Source organism: Mirounga angustirostris, unplaced genomic scaffold (genome assembly GCF_029215605.1).
Source record: "Mirounga angustirostris isolate CCGP_5_RB_7025 unplaced genomic scaffold, mMirAng1.0.hap1 SCAF_9, whole genome shotgun sequence".
NCBI lineage: Eukaryota > Metazoa > Chordata > Mammalia > Carnivora > Phocidae > Mirounga > Mirounga angustirostris.
This window is the reverse complement of record NW_026991717.1, coordinates 104,920,442-104,939,606: the sequence shown is the minus strand read 5'-3', so window position 1 is coordinate 104,939,606 and position 19,165 is coordinate 104,920,442. Positions and strand designations below refer to the sequence as shown.

Here is a 19,165-nt window from a genome sequence, read left to right as displayed (position 1 = left end):
TTGGAGTGCAGGTCAGTTTTGTTTTGTCACAAAATCTCTAGACCTTGTCATTGTGCTTGCTGGTGTTTAGGGTTTGTTGAGAGTATGCCAGCCTTCCAGAATGTCATGAATGAAAACTCATAGAGACTGAAATTAGCGTGGTTTGAGGATGAAGGAAAAATGAGTTTAGTTTGCTCAATTACTCCTGCCAATGAAGGGTAGAAGAGGCATAAATAAAGTGATCTTTAAAAACTCACCCGTATGGTGTTTTTCTATGACATGTACAATCATATACTTTTATGTGTATAAACCCCCTCTTCCTTGATCTTTTTTGTGAGCAACCCAAGATGGAAAGGCAGCTTTCTGTCAAAGTTCATTTTGTCAAAGATAGTCAAGAGCTGTGAAACCAAGTGTTCACATACTGAGTTTTTAAAAAGTTTATTATTTTGCCCTGGACTCTCATTTCCTAACCATTATCTCAAACGGCCCTTGGAAATAGGAAGGAAATGGTGTGCTCATTTTATCAATGCTGAAAGTGAGGCAGAGATGGGGTTGTGCAAGGTGACAGCTGGTGAGATGGTTAGAAGAGTTAGTAGGAGAAGCTATGGCTTTAGGCTTAGTCTGTTCAACTACTAGGTGCACCAGTAAGGCACATGAGACTTCAGTCACAATCTGTTATTCCAGGGCTAAATAACATATCTTACTAAGTAAACAAAATAAACATCCTATTATTTTTAACACCTATTATTATTTTAACACTGAAGTATAGTTGATGTACTGTGGTCTGCACATATTTAAAGTATACAATTTGATATATTTTGACATATATGGTCACACTTGTGAAACCATTAGACAATAGAGCAAACATATCCATCAGTCCCCAAAGTTCCTTTGTGCCCCTTGTAATTACTTGCCCTGCCTACCCCGGCCCAGGCAACCAATGATGTACTTTCTGTTACTATAGATTTGTTTGCATTTTCTAGGGTTTATACAAATGAAATTCATAGTTTATATACAGATGCTGCTGGTGGGAATGTAAAATAATCTATACAACTGATTTGAAAAACAGTTCGGCAATTTCTTAAAAGTTAAACATGCACCTACCATATATCCAGCCATTCTAGTCCTAGGTATGTTCCCAAGAGAAATGAAAGCATATGTCCATACAAGGACTTGTAAATGAATGTTCATAAAAGCTTTTACATAATAGTGCCAAACTGTAAAAAACCCAAATGTCCACAACAGATGAATGAAATAAACAAAATGTAGAATATTCCACATAATGGAGTATTACTCAGCAACAAAAAGGAATGATCTATTGATACATGCAACAACATGGATGAATCTAAAAATAAAGAAACCAGAGCATCAGAATCTAGATCCTTTCTTTTTTAGGAGATTTTAAATTAAAAATTCAATTTCTTTAATGGTTATAGTATATCAAGATTGTCTATTTCATCTTTTTTTAGTTTTGGTTGAGTTTTAGGAGTGTGTGGCTTTCAAGAATTGATTAATTTTCTAAGTTATCAAATTTATGAATGTAAATTACATTCAGAGTAACTATGGAAAGATAGGAATTTAGTGCCATTGTATTACCTGTAAAGTCACTATTTCTGTATATTGTCTCTGTTCCCCTTTTTAGTCTGTGTTACTTTTGGGCTCTCTCTTCACTTACAGGATCCCTTTTAATATTTCTTGCAGGGCGGGTTTAGTGATCACAAATTCTTTTAGTTTAGTTTCTGTTTGTCCTGGAACATCTTTATCTCTCCTTCCATTCTGAATGACAGCCTTGCTGGATAAAGTATTCTTGGCTGCATGCATGTTTTTCTCATTTAGTACCCTGAATATATCATGCCAGTCCTTTCTGGCCTGCCAGGTCTCTGGATAGGTCTGCTGCCAGCCTAATGTTTCTACCATTGTAGGTTAAGAAGCTTTTGCCTCGAGTTGCTTTCAGGATTTTCCTTTTATCTCTGAAATTTGCAAGCTTCACTAGTGTATGTCAGCATGTTGGTCTATTATTATTTTTGAGGAGGGTTCTCTCTACCTTTTGGACTTGAATACCTGCTCCCTTCCCCAGATTAGGGAAGTTCTCAGTTATGATTTGCTCAAATATACCTTCTGTCCGTCTCTCTTTCTTCTTCCTCTGGGACCCCAATAATTCTAATATTGTTTCACTTTATGGTAGTGCTGATTTCTGAAGTCTCCCCTCATGGTCCATTAGTTTTTCTCTTTTCCTCAGCTTCCTTCCTTTCCAGCATCTTGTCTTCTATGTCACTGACTCTTCTGCCTCATTTACCCTAGCTGTTGGAGCATCCAATTTAGACAGCATCTCAGTTAAAGCATTTTTAATTTTGGCCTGATTAGATTTTTTTCTGCACTAAGCGTTTCTGTAGTGTCTTTTATGCTTTTTTCAAGCCCAGCTTCATCATAGTTATCCTGAATTCCAGCTCTGACATTTTACTTATATCCATATCATTAGATCTGTGGCAGATACTATTACCTCTGGTTCTTTCCTTTGTTGTGAATTCCTCCTTCTAGTCATTTTGGCCAGGGAAGAATGGACAAATGAGAGAACAAAATAAAAAATATCAACCAGAACCCAAGCGAAATACACACCAGATAAATCCAAAGAGGTCAGAAACCAAAAAATAAAAGGAAAAAAAAGGGGGGGGGAGGAGAAAAGAGAGAATATAATCTTCCAGGTGGACAAAACAGGGTGCTCCACTTGGTCCTGGGTGTATTTTGGTCTGTTTGTTAGAAGACACTAAATCCCAAAATTGTAAAGAAAGCAAAACTCATACATATATATACAAAAATAAATTGAATACAGGGAAAGGAAGACAAAAATGAAGAATATAAAATGTAAATGTAAAAATGAAAGTTAAAAAAAGACTTAAAAACAAAGAGTTGATAAAGTAAGAAACTAGTTGAAAAAAGAAAAGGAAAATTTTAAACTGAAAGATAAAAGAATCATGAGAAAAAAACCCTCAAATTCTATATACTATTAGAATATTGCTGGAGTTTTGCAGTTCTGTGTGCTTGGTAAAGTTGGTATTCCCCTGATGTTCCAGCTGGTCCTCTGGGTAAGGGGCTAATTCTCAGGTGTCTTTGCCTAGGTGGAGTGGCACCACCCTTGCCAGGGGGCAGGGCTCTGTGTAAGCTGCTTGGGTTGTTCTATGTTGCTTTTGTTCCCTGAAGCCTTTCTGGGCCACTTTAGAGGATGAAAATAAACATGGTGGCATCCCAGTCTCCAGCCCCAGAGCTGAAAGATCATCACCCTCACTGTTCAGTACACCCTCAGGGAAAAGCAGTCTTTGTGTGCATCAAACTCTTCAGACTTCTGTGGTGTGACTTGTGCCATTCCTCCAGGAGGAGGAAGGAGGAGGATTGCCATGGGCCTATTGTGGGGAAGGCGGAGGGTCACTATGTTTCTGCCTTTTGCAGGTCCCCCGCATGGAGTGCAGTCGCTGGATTGTGCCCTGGTTTGCGATTTATGGCAAACCGAGCTGAGAGCCCCTTCCCAGGATTGCTGACCGTAGCTGATTTCCCCACTCTGATGCTTGGGAACTCTGCTGGCTCAGGCATCCCCGTTCTTTCTGTGACCCTGGAGATCCTGAGACCACATGGTCTCACCTAAGATTTTGTCCTGCTTCACCACCTGAGCACCTTTCAGGCAGGGACGTCTCTAATTGGAGCAGACTTCTAAAAGTTCCTATTTTGTGTTCTGGAGCTATATCACTTTCTGGTAGCTGGTTTAGGGGAGCTCCCTTGCCCCCCTCCCCCGCCCCGCCATTTATCTTCCGATATATCCCCTCTGATTCACTTCTCCGCACCTCCTACCTTGCAAAAAGTGGTTGCTTTTCTATGTGTAGAATTCCACCAATTCTTTTTTTACATCTCAGGTTGAATTCATAGGCGTTCAGAATGATTTGATAGTTATCTAAATTCAAGGAACCAGATGAAACAAGGTCCCCTACTCTTCTGCCATCTTGCCTCTCTTCTCATTATCTTTTTAATGGCTGCTTGATTTCTAGTGAGTTCTTTCATTCTATCAAATTTTTTTTTTCTTTTTCAAAGAACCACTGCTTTTAAAATTTTCTCTATTGTTTTCCTATTTTCAATTTCATTGATCTCTGTTCTTTATTCTTATCCTCCTTTTGCTCACTTTTGGTTTATTTTGTTCTTCTTTTTCTAGCTTCTTGAGGTAGGAACTTAGGTTATTATGTTGAGACCTCTCTTAATCTTTTTTTATAACCATATTCTAGTAAACATCTATGTCTTCCTTCTTAGCATCCCAACTGTTCATTCTAATATTATTTGCCATTGCCTCATAAAAGTCAGTAAGTATACTCTTTAGGAAAAAAAAAAGCATAAAACAAATAAAATCTTATAATGATTTATTATTTATTTACTTATTTGACAGAGAGAGACACAGCGAGAGCAGGAACACAAGCAGGGGGAGTGGGAGAGGGAGAAGCAGGCCTCCCGCGGAGCAGGGAGCCCGATGCAGGGCTCGATACCAGGACCCTGGGATCATGACCTGAGCCAAAGGCAGATGCTTAACGACTGAGCCACCCAGGTGCCCCTTATAATGATTTTTTAAAAGGTCAGCTGCTTGTACTGTAAGGTTTCTTAAAAGTAGTGGATGAGCTTGTATACTATATTGTGAAATGATCACCAAAGTCTAGTTAACATCTGTCACCACACAGTTATAAAATTTTTTTTCTTGTGATGAGAACTTTTAAGATCTACTCTTAGTAACTTTCAGATATAGTCACCATACTTTACATTATATCCCCATTACATTATATCCCCATGACTTATATATAACTGGAACTTTGTACCTTTTGATCCCCTTCATCCATTTCATCCACCCTTACCCTCCTCCTCATGCAACCACCAATCTCCTCTGTATCTATAAACAGCAAAAGAATGAAAGTCCTTATTGTGTTATGAAAATTTTTCTCCCATTTCTTTCCGCCTTTAGATACCTAAGACACTAGTAACCACTAGTCATTTGGGTTAAATCATTCTTCAGAAGCAGTATATTCAACTGAAAAGAAATGCTTAAGGAGCCAGATCTACGGAATGGCCTCTAGCAGTCACTCATTATGTTGTATCCAAACATTGTTAATCCTGATGAACAAGATAAACCCATTTCCTTTCACATATATCAAAAGGATACTGGGAAAGGAAGGAAAAAGATTTTATTGGAAGAGGTTTTATTATAAGTTTTTAAGGTTTGGGGCGCCTGGGTGGCTCAGTCGTTAAGCGTCTGACTTCTGCTCAGGTCATAATTCCAGGGTCCTGGGATCGAGCCCCATATCAGGCTCCCTGCTCTGTGGGAAGCCTGCTTCTCCCTCTGCCACTCTCCCTGCTGCTTGTGTTCCCCCTCTTGCTATGTCTCTGTCAAATAAATAAAAAATCTTTAAAAAAAAGTTTTTAAGGTTTCTGAATTGAAGTATATGAAAAGAAAATGAATAGATTATATGAAAACACTCAGACCATATTAAATGTCAAAACAAAACAGCACAAAGTTTTGAAAATACTATAAAATTTAATATTTCAAATAAATAAATATACATTATGCAACCTTCAGTAGGATCCACTATCATTACATAAAAACACTGATATGTGTGTATATCTTCTAGGAATGTAAAAATTACATAGTTGTTGACTTCTATAAGGCAAGCCACCTATCACATATTTAAGAAAGCATTAATAAATTCATTACCTAATCTTATACAAATGTTTTATATTTGCTAAAGCCTACCACAATGCATAGGGCGCAAATGTTGGCCAACTACTTCTTTTATGTTAGACAGTTTGTTTTTTAAACATTAAGATAGCTGAGAGAATCAACTTTACAGAGCTCAGCTTTTCTCAGGTATCTGACTTGTAGGAGGAGAAAGAGAAGTCCAGTGAAGTTATGAGGAATCACGTTGTTACTTTTCTAAAATGAAAAAATAAAAACATCTCATTTGATGACAACACACTTACAAGTCAAAATGGGCTCTAATACAAATGTATGGGAAGAGGTTTTGAAGAATAAATTGGATAACCCAGGGGAGGATCAGCTGCTTGTACTGTAAGGTTTCTTAAAAGTAGTGGATGAGCTTGTATACTATATCGCTCCTCATCATCGTTTGTGGCATAAAGCAATTCCCATGACAGATTGGCCCACTGACCTCTAACAGCTTCAGCATTTAACTTCCCAACTTGGATCAACAATTCTTGAAGGGTAAGTACTCTCCCAGTGTAAACTCCCTTTAAAGTATAAAAGGGGGGTGGGGGAGGAGAAGAAAAAGTTATATTCAGGCCTTCACATTTTATTTATAAACTTAGAGAAAAATTCCATTGTAGTTAGGCAAACTTAAACAGAAAATGGTGTATTAAAATATACACATGAGTTACTTGTCTTCAGAATCAAGAATCACCTCTATTCGGTAGCTCTCTGAATAAGCTTGAAATGACAGCCATTCATTCAATAACCCAAACAGCAAAATCTCATCTACTTCTCTTTCCTTCTCTATTCCTTCACCCCATCTGGCCTCAACAATGCATAAGTCATAAATAGTAGACAGTGGACAATCACACAATAGGCTCTTTTTAAAAAGTTTTATTGAGATATAATTCACATTCCATACAATTTACTCATGTAAAGTATATAATTCAATAGTTTTTTTAGTATATTCAAATATATATAACTATCTCCACAATTTTAGAACATTTTCATGATCTCAAAAAGAAACTTGTGCTCTTTAGCTATTACTCTATCCCTTCATTCTCCCAGTCATAAGCAACTACTAATGTACTTTCTATCTCTATAGTTTTGCCTTTGATGGAATTATCATATGAATGGAATCATAATGGTCTTTTGTGACTGGCTTTTTTAACATAATATTTTCAAGGCTCATTAATGTTGTAGCATATATCAATATTTTATTCCTTTTTATGGTGAATAAGCCACACTGTATGTATGGATATTCCATACATATTCCATTGTATGGATAAACCACAATTTGCTTGATGGATAGTTTGGTTGTTTCCATCTTTTGTCAGTTATGAATAATGCTGCTATAAACATCCATGTACAAGTTTCTATGTGGATCTATGCTTTCATTTCTCTTGGGTATATACCTAGGAGTGGAGTTACTGAGTCACATGGTAACTCTAACTTTAATCATTTAAGAAACTGCCAAAATATTTTCCAAATGGTTGTACCATTTTACATTTCTGCCAGCACTGTATTAGAGTTCTAATTCTCCATATCCCCACCAATACTTATTTGACTTTTTGATTTCAGCCATTGTAGTATGTCCTTGTATGAAGTGATATCTCATTGTGGTTTTGGTTTGCATTGCTCTCATGACAAATGATATTGAACATCTTTTCATGGGCTTATTTATTGTGCCATTTGTATATCTCCTTTGAAGAAATATCTATAGAGATCCTTTGCTCATATTTTAAATAAAAATGTCTTTTTTATTATTGCATTGTAAGGGTTCTTTAAATATCCTAGTAACAAGTCCCTTATCAGATATATGCAAATATTTTTCCCATTCTGTGAGTTGTCTTTTTACTTTCTTGATTATATCTTTTGAAGCACAAAAGTTTTTACTTTTGATTAAGTCCTATCTATTTTTGTTTTGTTTTCATGTTTTTGGTGTTATATCTCAGAATCCACTTCCATATATGAAATCATACAGATTCACTCTTTCTTCTATGATTTTTATGGTGTTAGCTCTTATATTTAGGTCTTTGATTTATTTTGAGTTCATTTTTGTATATAGTATGAAGTAACAGCCTGCAGTTGGTTGAATGGTATCCCTCAAAGAAGATGTATCTCAGCCTCAATCCATGGTACCTGTAAATCTTGTTCGAAATATGTCTTTGCAGGTGTAATTAAGAATCTTGAGATGAGATCATCCTCAATTTAGGTGGCCCTAAATACAGTGGTTGGTGTCCTTAGAAAGGGACAGGAGAACTGACATAGGGGGATATAGGAAAGGTGTCCATGTGAAGACAGAAATAGAGATTGAAGTTATGCTGTCACAAGCCAAGGAATACCAGGAGTCACCAGCTGCTGGAAGAGGCAAGATTCTCCCCTAAAGCCTCTGTACAGAGATTGGCCCTGCTGGCATCTTGATTTCAAGCTTTTGACCTCCAGAACTGTGAGAGAATAAATTTGTGTTGTTTTAAGCCACCCAGTTTGCAGTAATTTGTTGCAGCAGCTCTGAAAACTAATACAGGGTCCAATGACCTTCTTTTGAATGTGGCTATCTGTCTCAACACCATTTGTTGAAAAGACTATTCTTTCCCCTTAGAATGGTCTTGGCACCCTTGTTAAAATCAGTTGATCATAGCCATATGGATTTATTTCTAGATTTTGATTCAATTTCATTGATTTATATCTCTATCTTTATGCTATTGCCATACTGTCTTAATTACTGTTGGTTTGTACAAAGTTACGAAATTTGTGTTAGTCTGACAGTTTTGTTTAAGATTGTTCTGTATAGGGGTGCCTGGGTGGCTCAGTTGTTAAGTGTCTGCCTTCGGCTCAGGTCATGATCCCAGGGTCCTGGGATCGAGTTTGGCATCGGACTCCCTGCTCCGTGGGAAGCCTGCTTCTCCCTCTCCCTCTGCCCCTGCTTGTGTTCCCTCTCTCGATGTCTCTCTCTGTCAAATAAATAAAATCTTAAAAAAAAAAAAAAAAGATTGTTCTGTATATTCAGGGTCCTTCGAAATTCCATACAAATTTTAGAATCAGCTTGCCAATATCACAAAAAAGCCAGCTGAGATTCTGATAGGGATTGTACTGAATCTGTGAATCAACTGGGGAGTATTGTTGTATCATTTTGAGCCATGAACATGGGATGTTTTTTCATTTTATTAAATCTTAAATTATTTCTTTCAACAATGTTTCATAGTTTTCAGAGAACATGTTTCATGTTTTTCTTGTTAAATTTCTTCCTATTATTAAGTAGAATTGTTTTCTTAACTTCATTTTTAGATTGTTCATTCCTAGTGTATGGAAATACAATAGATTTTTTTATGTTTATCTTGTATCCTGTACCCATGCTGAACTTACTAGTTTTAAGTTTTTTAGAGGATTCCTTAGATTTTTCTATATGCAAGATCATGCTATCTGTGAACAGAGATAATTTCACTTCTTTTCTAATCTGAGTATCTCTTTTTTCTTGCTTAATTACCTTGGCTAGAATCTCTAATATGATGTTTAATAAAAATGGTGAATGAAATCCTTGTCTTACTACTGATCTTAAAGGAAGCATTCAGCTTTTCACCAATAAGTATGATGTTAACTGTGGGTTTTTCATAGATGCCTTTATCAAATTGATGAAACTCCTTGCTACTCCTAGTTTAATTATTTTTAGTATGAAAGGGTATTGGATTTTGTCAAATGCTTTTTCTGTTTCTACTGAGATGATTACATGTTTTTTTTTTTAATTCAATTGATATGGTATATTACATTAATTGGTTTTTCAATGTTAAAGAAACCTTGAATTCCTGGGATAAATACCACTTGGTCATGGGGTATAATTCTTTTTATACGTGGCTGGATTCAGTTTGCTATTATTTTGTTACAAATTTCTGCATCCACCTTGATAAAAGATATTAGTCTGTAGTTTTCCCTCCTTGTAATGTTTTTATATGCTTTTGGTATCAGGGTAATACAGGCTTTAAAAAATGCATTGGTTAGTGCTTTTACTTCTATTTTTTTTGGAAGAGTTTGTGAAGAACTGGTATTAGTCTTTAAAATACTTGTGGGGGGGGAGGTGCGCCTGGGTGGCTCAATCATTAAGTGTCTGCCTTCGGCTCAGGTCATGATCCCAGGGTCCTGGGATCAAGCCCGGCATCAGGCTCCCTGCTCAGCAGGAAGCCTGCTTCTCCCTCTACCACTCCTCCTGCTTGTGTTCTCTCTCTCGCTGTCTGTGTCAAATAAATAAATAAAGTCTTAAAATAAAATAAAATAAAATACTTGGTAGAATTGTGTAACAAAGCCATATAGTTTTCAGATTTTTTTTACAGTTAGTATTTTGATTACTAATTCAATCTCTTTAGTTGTTATAGATCTGTTCAGATTATCTATTTCTTCTTGAGTCAGTTTTGGTAGTTTGTATTTGTAGGAATTTGTCCATTTCATCTAAGTTATATAATTCGCTGGCATACAAGTATTCACAGTATTCCTTTATAATCATTTTTATTTCTATAAGGTCAGTAGTAATGTCTCTTTTTTTCATTTTCTATTTCATAATAACCTTTCTTATCTTTATTAATTTCTTTCTTCTGTTTTCTCTAAGTTTAGTTTACTCTTCTCTTTCCAGTGTTATAAGGCGGAAGGTTAAGCATTGATTTGAAATCTTCTTTTTAAATAGGCATTTTAAAGCTATGAATTTTCCTCTGAAGACTGCTTTAATTGCATCTCACAAGTTTTGGTATACTGTGTCTTCTTGTCATTCATCTCAATGTATATTCTCATTTCTTCTTTGACTACTAGCGACTTAGGCATGTGTTGTTTAATTTCCACATATCTGCTAGTTTCCTCAATATCTTTCTCTTACCGATTTTTAATTTCATTTCCTTCTGGTCAGAGGATAAACTTTTTAGTATTTCAATCCTTTGAAATGTATTGTTTGTTTTATGTATTAGCATATGATTTATCCTGGAGAATGTTCCATGTACACTTCAGAAGTGTACATGGAAACCTATTGTTTTTAGGTGGAATATTCTATAGATGTCTGTTTGGTGTTTTGGGTTTATAGTGTTGTTCAAGCATTCTGTTTTCTGTTGATCTTCTGCCTATTTGTTCTATCTATGACTGAAAGTAGGGTTTTGAAGTCTTAAATTATTATTGTTGAATTGTCTATTTCTCTCTTCATTTCTGTCAATTTTCCTTCATATATTTTGGTGGTTCATTGTTAGCTGCGTATATAATTGTTCTAGCTCCCTGATGGACTGATGCTTTTATCACTATAAAATGTCCTTCTTAATCTCTAATAACATTTTCTATTTCAAAGTCTATTATTTTCTGACAATAGTATAGGTACTCCAGCTTTCTTGTTGTTGCTGCTTGCCTGATATGCCTTTTTCACCCTTTTACTTTCAGTTTGTTTGTTTGTTTTTTAAAGATTTTATTTATTTATTTGACAGAGAGAGACACAGCAAGAGAGGGAACACAAGCAGGGGGAGTAGGAGAGGGAGAAGCAGGCTTCTCCACGGAGCAGGGAGCCCAATGTGGGATCATGACCTGAGCCGAAGGCAGACGCTTAATGACTGAGCCACCCAGGCGCCCCTTCAGTTTGTTCTTTTATCCAGTCTGACAATCTCTGCCTTTCAGCTGTTTAATCTTTTAATGTTACTATTGATATAGCAGGATTTAAGTCTGTCATTTTCCTTTTGTCTTCTATATCTCAACTTTTTTTTGTCTCTCTAGTCCTCTTTCACTGCTTTCTTTTGCATTGAGTGTATATCTTCTAATAAAGAATTTTAATTTAATGATTTTTTTTCACTTAAAATAAGTTATTTCCTCAGTGGTTGCTCTAGGGCTTGCCATAAATAACTTACCAGAATCAGCATTAGTTTACACTAATTCTGGTGAGATAAGAAACAATAATCCTGTATAATTCTATTCTCCTTTTGCCCCTTTTTGTGGTATTGTTATACATATTACATCTATAGTGTTTCAAGCCTAATAATATATTGTTATAATTACCATTTTACATACTTTTATGTCTTTTAAAGAAACTGAAAGGGAACAAGTATATATTTATTGCTTTTGCTACATTAACTTTTTATCATTTCTGGTTCTCCTTTATTCCTATGGATTCAAGTTATCATCTGGAATCATTTCTTTTGCTTAATACAACTTTGTTTCCACTGACTTCCATTCTGCAATTATTGGCAAATATATCACACTTCTATATGATACAGGCCTAACAATACATTGATATCAGGAAGCATGATGCTTCCACCTTTGGTCTTTCTCAAGATTGCTTTGGATATTAGGGGTCTTTTGTGGTTCCATATAAATTTTAGGATTGTCTGTTTATTTCTGTGAAAAATGCCACTGGAATTTTGGTAGTAATTGCAGTGAATCTGTAGGCTGCTTTGGGTAGTATGCACATTTTAATAGTACTAATTCTTCCAATCCATCTTTCCATTTGTGTCTTCTTCAATTTCTTGAATCAATGTCTTACAGTTTTCAATGTACAGGTCTTTCACTTCCTTGGTTAAACTTACTCCAAGGTATTTTATTTTTTTGATGTAATTGTAAATTATTTTCTTAACTTCTTTTTCTGATAGCTTGTTATTGGTGTATAGAAACACAACAGATTTGTGTGTAGTGATTTTGTATCCTGTTAACTTTACTAAATTCGCTTATTATTCCTAAGTTTTTTGGTAGAGTACTTAGGACTTTTTATATATAATATCATTTCATCTACAAATAGTGAGAGTTTTAATTCTTCCTTTCCAAATTGGATGACTTTATTTCTTTTTCTTGCCTAATTGCTGGGGCAGGACTTACAATACTATGTTGAATAAAAGTGGCAAGAGTGGCATCCTTGTCTTGTTCCTAATCATACAGGAAAAGCTTTCAGCTTTTCACCATTGAGTATGATGTTGGCTGTGGGCTGTCATATGTGACCTTATTATTGAGGTATTTTCCTTCTATATCCACTTTGTTTTCTTCTTTAAGCATGGTTTCTTTCTTTTTTTTTTTAAGATTTTATTTATTTATTTGACAGAGAGAGACAAAGCGAGAGAGGGAACACAAGCAGGGGGAGGGGGAGAGGGAGAAGCAGGCTTCTCGCAGAGCAGGGAGCCTGATCAAGCCCAAGGCAGATGCCCAATGACTGAGCCACCCAGGCACCCCTAAGCATGGTTTCTTTCAGTCCTTTGAACATTTTTATAATGGCTACTTTGAAATCTTTGTTAAACCTGACATCTAATCACTCATAGGCAATTTTCCCCCCTGGTGTTTGGGTCTGACTTTCCTGTTTCTTTTTATGTCCTATAATTTGTGTTCAATACTGGACATTTTATATAACACCGCCACAATTCTGAGCATTGACCCCTGCCCTCCCCCACCCCAGGGCTTGTTATTTATTTGCTTATTAGTTTAGTAAGTGGCTGGATGACTTTAGTGAAGTTAATCCCTACTTCCCCCACAAGTGTGAAGCCTTTGATTTTGGTTCCTCAGGGACTGCAGCCTTGTGAATGTCCACAGTTACCATGAGATGGCAGTGGTTTTAGCAGGGCTCTCTTCATCTATTAATTGCTCACACCCAGCTGCTAAGCTCCAATGATTGCCAGGTGGTTGCTTTATGTTTTCAACAATGACCTGGGAAGTGAATTGTTTCATAGACTGATCCAATTAAACGTGGGCACATTTTTTGACCCCAGGAGGGCTCTTCTCTACTGTTTCTTTCCCTGGTTCTATTTACCTATTAGGCTTACAGTTTAGTTTATGTCTCTAACAAATTTACCAGTAGCCCCTTAATTACTCTTTACCACAAGCTCCATTGTTTTTGAGAGCATCTTAGGTGTCAATGTATCCACACTGTTGCAAGTAAAATAATTTCCTTTGGGAGACATTTAGAGTTCTCCGTTTTTAACGGTCTGCTTCCCCCACTGGGCAAAATGTCTTAGCCAGAGCTCCGTATCTGGGGGTGAGACAATGGCATGCTTCTCTCTGAGAGACACCTCTGCTTTAGGAGGTAGAAGGGGAGCAGTAACCTCAGGTCTTCTTGGCTTGCCTCTCCCAGTGTGAAACCTCCACCTTCCAAGGAGGTAAGGGTGGCCAGGGCCCCATTATTCTCAGTGGCACCAACTCCAGAGTAAAGCCTCTATCCAAAGAGATGGGTTGGCCAGAAAGGAATTCTCATCTCTTAAGTACACATACCCAGAACCCAGCCTCAGAACAGGTAGCTGGAGGTAAGAGAAGAAATGTGAAGCCCTGACTCTCCCAGGAAAACAGTCTTCCAACTAAGAGCTGAAATGAGAGGAGACCCTTCTTGTTTAGATCAGTCTGAGGAGTTTCTGTCTTGTTGAGTTGGGAAGGAATAGTCTCTCACTATTCTTCCTGGGTTTTAGTTGAAACTTTTGAATAAATGTTTCTTCATTTGCATATGCCCTTAGGACCATTTCCAAGTCTTTAAATGGTTGTTTTTTAAAACCAACTTTCATTATTTTTGATGGGGAGCACATCTATGGAGCTGCAATGCCAGATATGAAACCTACAATGAGCATGTAACATTGAATCACATTGTGCACACCTGATGACAGTTTAAACGTAATGAGAACAGCTACTAATTTCTTTAAAAAAAAAAAAGTTATTCCCTATCTGGAGTCTCTGAATTTTCACAGGTCAGATTTGCTTCAGATAAAACACTGATATCAGCAAAAGGAATATTTTGCCACTTATAATTTTTCTTCTAGGAGTCAAATCCAAAGTGATAATTCATGACTCAAATTTGGCATAGGAATATAATCCACTCAGTCAAAGATGTTATAGAAAATTAAGTTTACTTGGTTATCTTATAGGTCAGTTACTGCACAATGGCTACACATTTTTAATGAGCTCATATTAGGTTTGCAAAAGTAAATAATCAGTCATTCTAGGATTGTACTCTGTTGGCCATAAAGTCACAAAATGCCTTAATGATACAATTAATATATCCAGAATGTTCTATCACTTACACTTAGTTCAAATACTTTAGTTCTTTAAGGTCAATATATGAAAATGTTTAAAAACACATTTTTAACCTTACCATATTAGGGTCATATCCCAGAGAAAACAAGTATGGTTTTTCTTGTAAAATTGCTTCCTTCCACTTTTCATCAGATACCAAACCAATGTACCAGTCAGTTTCATATTCTTCAAGGCAGTTAATCAGCTCTTTAAAGTCTTCTACTGGACCTAAGCTTGCTTTATCAATCATTAGTTTCAGAGTATACCTTGAAAATGGAGAAACAAAGAACTTTAGAATTTTAAATAAAATTTATAAAATCAACTTTATAGATGAATAGTTTGTTCAATCGATATTTGTAAGACATTGCACTAAAATCATACATATTTCAGATAAAAAGATCAGGGAGAAATGATGGAGTGAAGTGAAAGTGAAGAAATCCAATAAGCCATATGAAAAATAGGTTCTCCACATAAATAAAAAGGAAGTAGAAATTAAAATGTACTCCTGATATACTTACAGTACACACTAAGCATTTTTTTTTTCATTTTTAGGAAAGTGATTATTTTCTGTAGTTAGAAATGAAGACGTATCTCCTTCTAGGTTAAAAAAAATCAATATTTTTCTGTCAGTCATAGTTTATGTATAATCAAAATGAATTACCTGAAAGCTTTTAGTGCTAGCTGGAACAGTTCTGGCTTTTCTGTGAGCCAATCCAAGGCAAGAGACCAAGGCAAAACACCACTGTAAACTCTCAATATATGACCAGGACTGGGAACCATATTGTCTACTCCAAATAAACTAAAATAACAAGTCATTACTGCATGAACATAAAAGTCTTTTAAAACTTCGTCCTTTGCAATTTCTTCCAGGATATTTGAAGCATTTTGTTCTGAATGAAAACATTCCAACTGCCTTAAAACAAATTGGTACCACTCTTCTGGAAATAATGAGCTCATCTCCCTCATTTTGGAATTAGGCAAACAGTTAGATGTCCACTCTTCAGGTAAGCTTAACAAGTGAGAATGAGAACAACTGAATTCCACGAGAGGGATATATGCCACATCTTTTTGTTTTCCTTTGTCAACAACAGGGTATCCCAATATAACTGACTTGTAAAGACTGTTTTCAGGAACTGTGCCTATAGAATGATCACCAACCCCCTGTGATTCTACTGATCCTGGAATAGGCAAATTTATACCTGATACAACTTTTAATTGATCTTTTTCTTCTTTTCCTTTTCTGATAGTTGGCTCATCACCAAAAACATTATCATCAGACCAATCATCCAAAATTTCTGAATTTAAACTATCTGTGTCTTCTGGGGATTGGGTTTGTGGTGAAGCATTCAAAGCAGGCAGGATTATTAGAGATGCTTTCCCTTTATTTTCAGTTTTGTGAACAACCTCCTGCACGCTGGGCTTTCTGGAGCAGTACTGGACAAGTATCCACACAAGTACTTTGATAAGGTCACCTTTAAATTCTTTTAAACTATCATGAGAATCGATTATGCCAGATAGAACATTCCTGGCATCAGAATAGAGTTTTACTGGCAAAACAATACAGGGTGTCAAGACATTTCCAAAGTGTTCATTCAGAGGACATATTCTTGAATATTCTTGTTCAAAGGCACTTTGAAAAACTTCATCAACTCTTTGAGCTTCAGCAGTATGACACGATGTCTCTTGCAATTCTAGCCCCTAAAGAAGAAATAAGAGGTCCTTGAGCTTATGATCAGTTATTACACAGAGAAAAGCAACTACTTTTGTATATGCCCATGGGTTGGATTCTCATAATGAAAATATGGAAAATGCAAAAAAATTTCTTTAACTGAAGAGCTATACCTTTACTCGAACTTACTGGCACTTTAACACACTTGATGCAGCATACAGAGATGAAAAATTATGCTATCTTTTTTTTTTAAAGATTTTATTTATTTATTCATGAGAGACAGAGAGAGAGAAGCAGAGGGAGAAGCAGACTCCCAAGGAGCCCGATGTGGGACTCGATCCCAGGACCCTGGGATCATGACCTGAGCCGAAGGCAGACGCTTAACCATCTGAGCCACCCAGGTGCCCGAAAAATTATGCTATCTTAAAAGAAATTATAGACATGCCGCTAGAAATTGGCAAAACAATTTAATTGGCTACGACCATAATTTTGAAAGACTGTATGTATAGTGAAGGTTGAATCACACTTACAAAAAACTTTTTTTTTAAGATTTTATTTATTTATTTGACAGAGACAGAGGGAGAGAGAGTGAGAGAGCACAAGCAGGGAGGGTGGCAGAGGGAGAGGGAGAAGCAGGCTCCCGCTGAGCAGGGAGCCTGAGGCAGGGCCTGATCCCAGGACCCTGAGATCATGACCCCAGCTGAAGGCAGATGCTTAACTGACTGAGCCACCCTGGTGTCCCCCAAAACTGTTTTAAATATAAAATTTTTTTGGAGGGCAAAGGCAAAATTGGAATGATGTAGCATATACAGTAGTTTTGTATCCTACTTTATATGACAGCATTATTATACTGTATGGATATGCCATAATTTATTCAATCATTTTCTTGTTCCAGTTTTTTAATTATAATAACATTATCATCATACAGATTTATGTATTTGGTTACTGTCTGTCTCCTCCAACTATAATGTAAATTCCATAAAGCAGCTCTCTTTTGGTTACTACTATGTCTGCAGTGCCTAAGCCAGTCCTTGACACAGTACTGGTATGCAACAAATATATGTTGACAGAATGAACACCATGAATGTGTTTTTATTTATTTTTTAAAGATTTTTCATTTGAGGGGGGTAAGGGTAGGAGAGGGAGAGAGTCCCAAGCAGACTCTGTGCCCAGTGCGGAGCCCGATGCGGGGCTCAATCCCATGACCCTGAGATCGTGACCCGAGACGAAACCAAGAGTCTGATATGCAACCGACTGCATCACCCAGGCACCCCTGAATGTGTTTTTATGTGAATTTTAAACACATTTTTATTACTTCTTTATAAGGAATCACTTGAAGAGGATGCATCAGATCACTGTTTACTTGCTATCATTGTTTACTTATTTATACATTTTTACAAAATTACCAGTGTCTTTAATAAAAGACATTGCTGTCAGGTTGTATTAGGATCCAGAGAAAGAACATGGAATGTGAACATCAGAAGCCATTTTTAAATCATGGCTCTTTACCAGGTGTTTGCACACAATCTTGAGTAGATCACTTATCCTGAGATTCCTTTTCTCTTTCAAAGAAAACTAATCCTAGCACATAAGGTTGTGAAGATTTAAGTAATAAAAGTGCTTTGTTGGGGTGCCTGGGTGGCTCAGTCAGTTAAGTATCGGACTCTTGATTTTGGCACAGGTCAAGATTCCAGGGTTGTGAGATCAAGCCCCACATCCAGCTCTGCACTGAGCATGGAGCCTGCTTCACATTCTCTCTACCTCTCCCTCTGCCCCTCCCCCCTCACAATCTCTCTCTAAAAATAAATAAACAATGGATCGTGGATCACCACATCAAAAACTAATGATGTATTGTATGGTGACTAACATAACATAATAAAATTTAAAAAATAAATAAATAAATTTTAAAAAAGTGCTTTGTAAACTTTAAAGCACATAACATATAAATGATGGTAAGATGGTACTGCTAAGCCACCTTGTGTCCAAAAAAATGAAAAGAAAAAAGGACTGCCATCAAAAAGTGTATCTTTACACATATAATAAGAGCACAAAAGATCAGTAAAGGACCCACATTATTAGGCATTATAAAATATACCATTTTAAAAATAGAGCCTAAATTAAGCAATGAAAATGCCCTCAATATTTTTTAAACATTTTTTTTTTTATTATGCCCTCAATATTTTGCATGAGATTTTGCCTTCTCTTACTTATACAGGTTAGACCAGGTTCTCAAACTTTAAGTGAGTCAGAATCACTGGAGGGTAGTTAAAACATAGGTTGCTGGGCCCTCCTCTAGTTTCTGATTCAGAAGGTCTGAGGTGGTACCCAAGATTGTCCATTTCTAATAAGCTCCAGGAGATGTTAATATTCCTAATCTGGAGAACTGAATTTTGAGAACCACTGAGCTAAAGAAAAAGCCTATTAGTCACCAGCAATTTTATCCCATCTGTGCTAAGACAAAAAATTCATTCATTCACCACTATTCATTCAACAAATATTTATCAAGGGCCTATTATGTGCCAGACACTGTTCCAGGGGCTTAGGATATATCCCTTCAGAGAGCCCTGCCCTTGTGACAATTACATTATAGAGTAAAGGGACACAGACATTCAACAACGAAATTAAGTAAATTATATAGTTTGTTAGAAGGTATAAGTGCTAGAAAAATAGAAAAAGTAAAGCCAGCCAAGGAGGACTGGGAGTGCCAGAAAGGGAGTGGGAATACAATTTTAAATAGGATAGCAATAGTAGATTTCACTGAGGTAACATTTGAGTAAAGACTTGAAGGTGGTAAGGGAGTTAGC

The 19,165-nt window shown here is 36.4% G+C and overlaps 1 protein-coding gene across 8 annotated transcripts in view; it reads right to left on the bottom strand.

Moving 5' to 3' along the window:
- Positions 1–19,165, bottom strand: part of PCNX4 (pecanex 4) — a 52,973-nt gene that overhangs the window by 6,144 nt on the left and 27,664 nt on the right. For 2 of the 8 annotated variants that reach the window (XR_010405203.1, XM_064571123.1), the window contains exons 9-11: positions 15,354–16,390; positions 14,772–14,958; positions 6,168–6,246 (exon numbers count right to left, since the gene is read on the bottom strand). Coding sequence is in view for 6 of the 8 variants with exons in the window: in XM_064571123.1 (XP_064427193.1) it covers positions 6,168–6,246; positions 14,772–14,958; positions 15,354–16,390 (1,303 nt within the window). In the remaining 2 variants the exon portion in view is untranslated. Of the gene's footprint in view, positions 1–5,506; positions 6,247–7,541; positions 14,238–14,771; positions 14,959–15,353; positions 16,391–19,165 lie in introns of those variants that run through there. The other 6 variants (XM_064571124.1, XM_045900973.3, XM_045900975.3 and 3 more) reach the window with 5 other exon arrangements.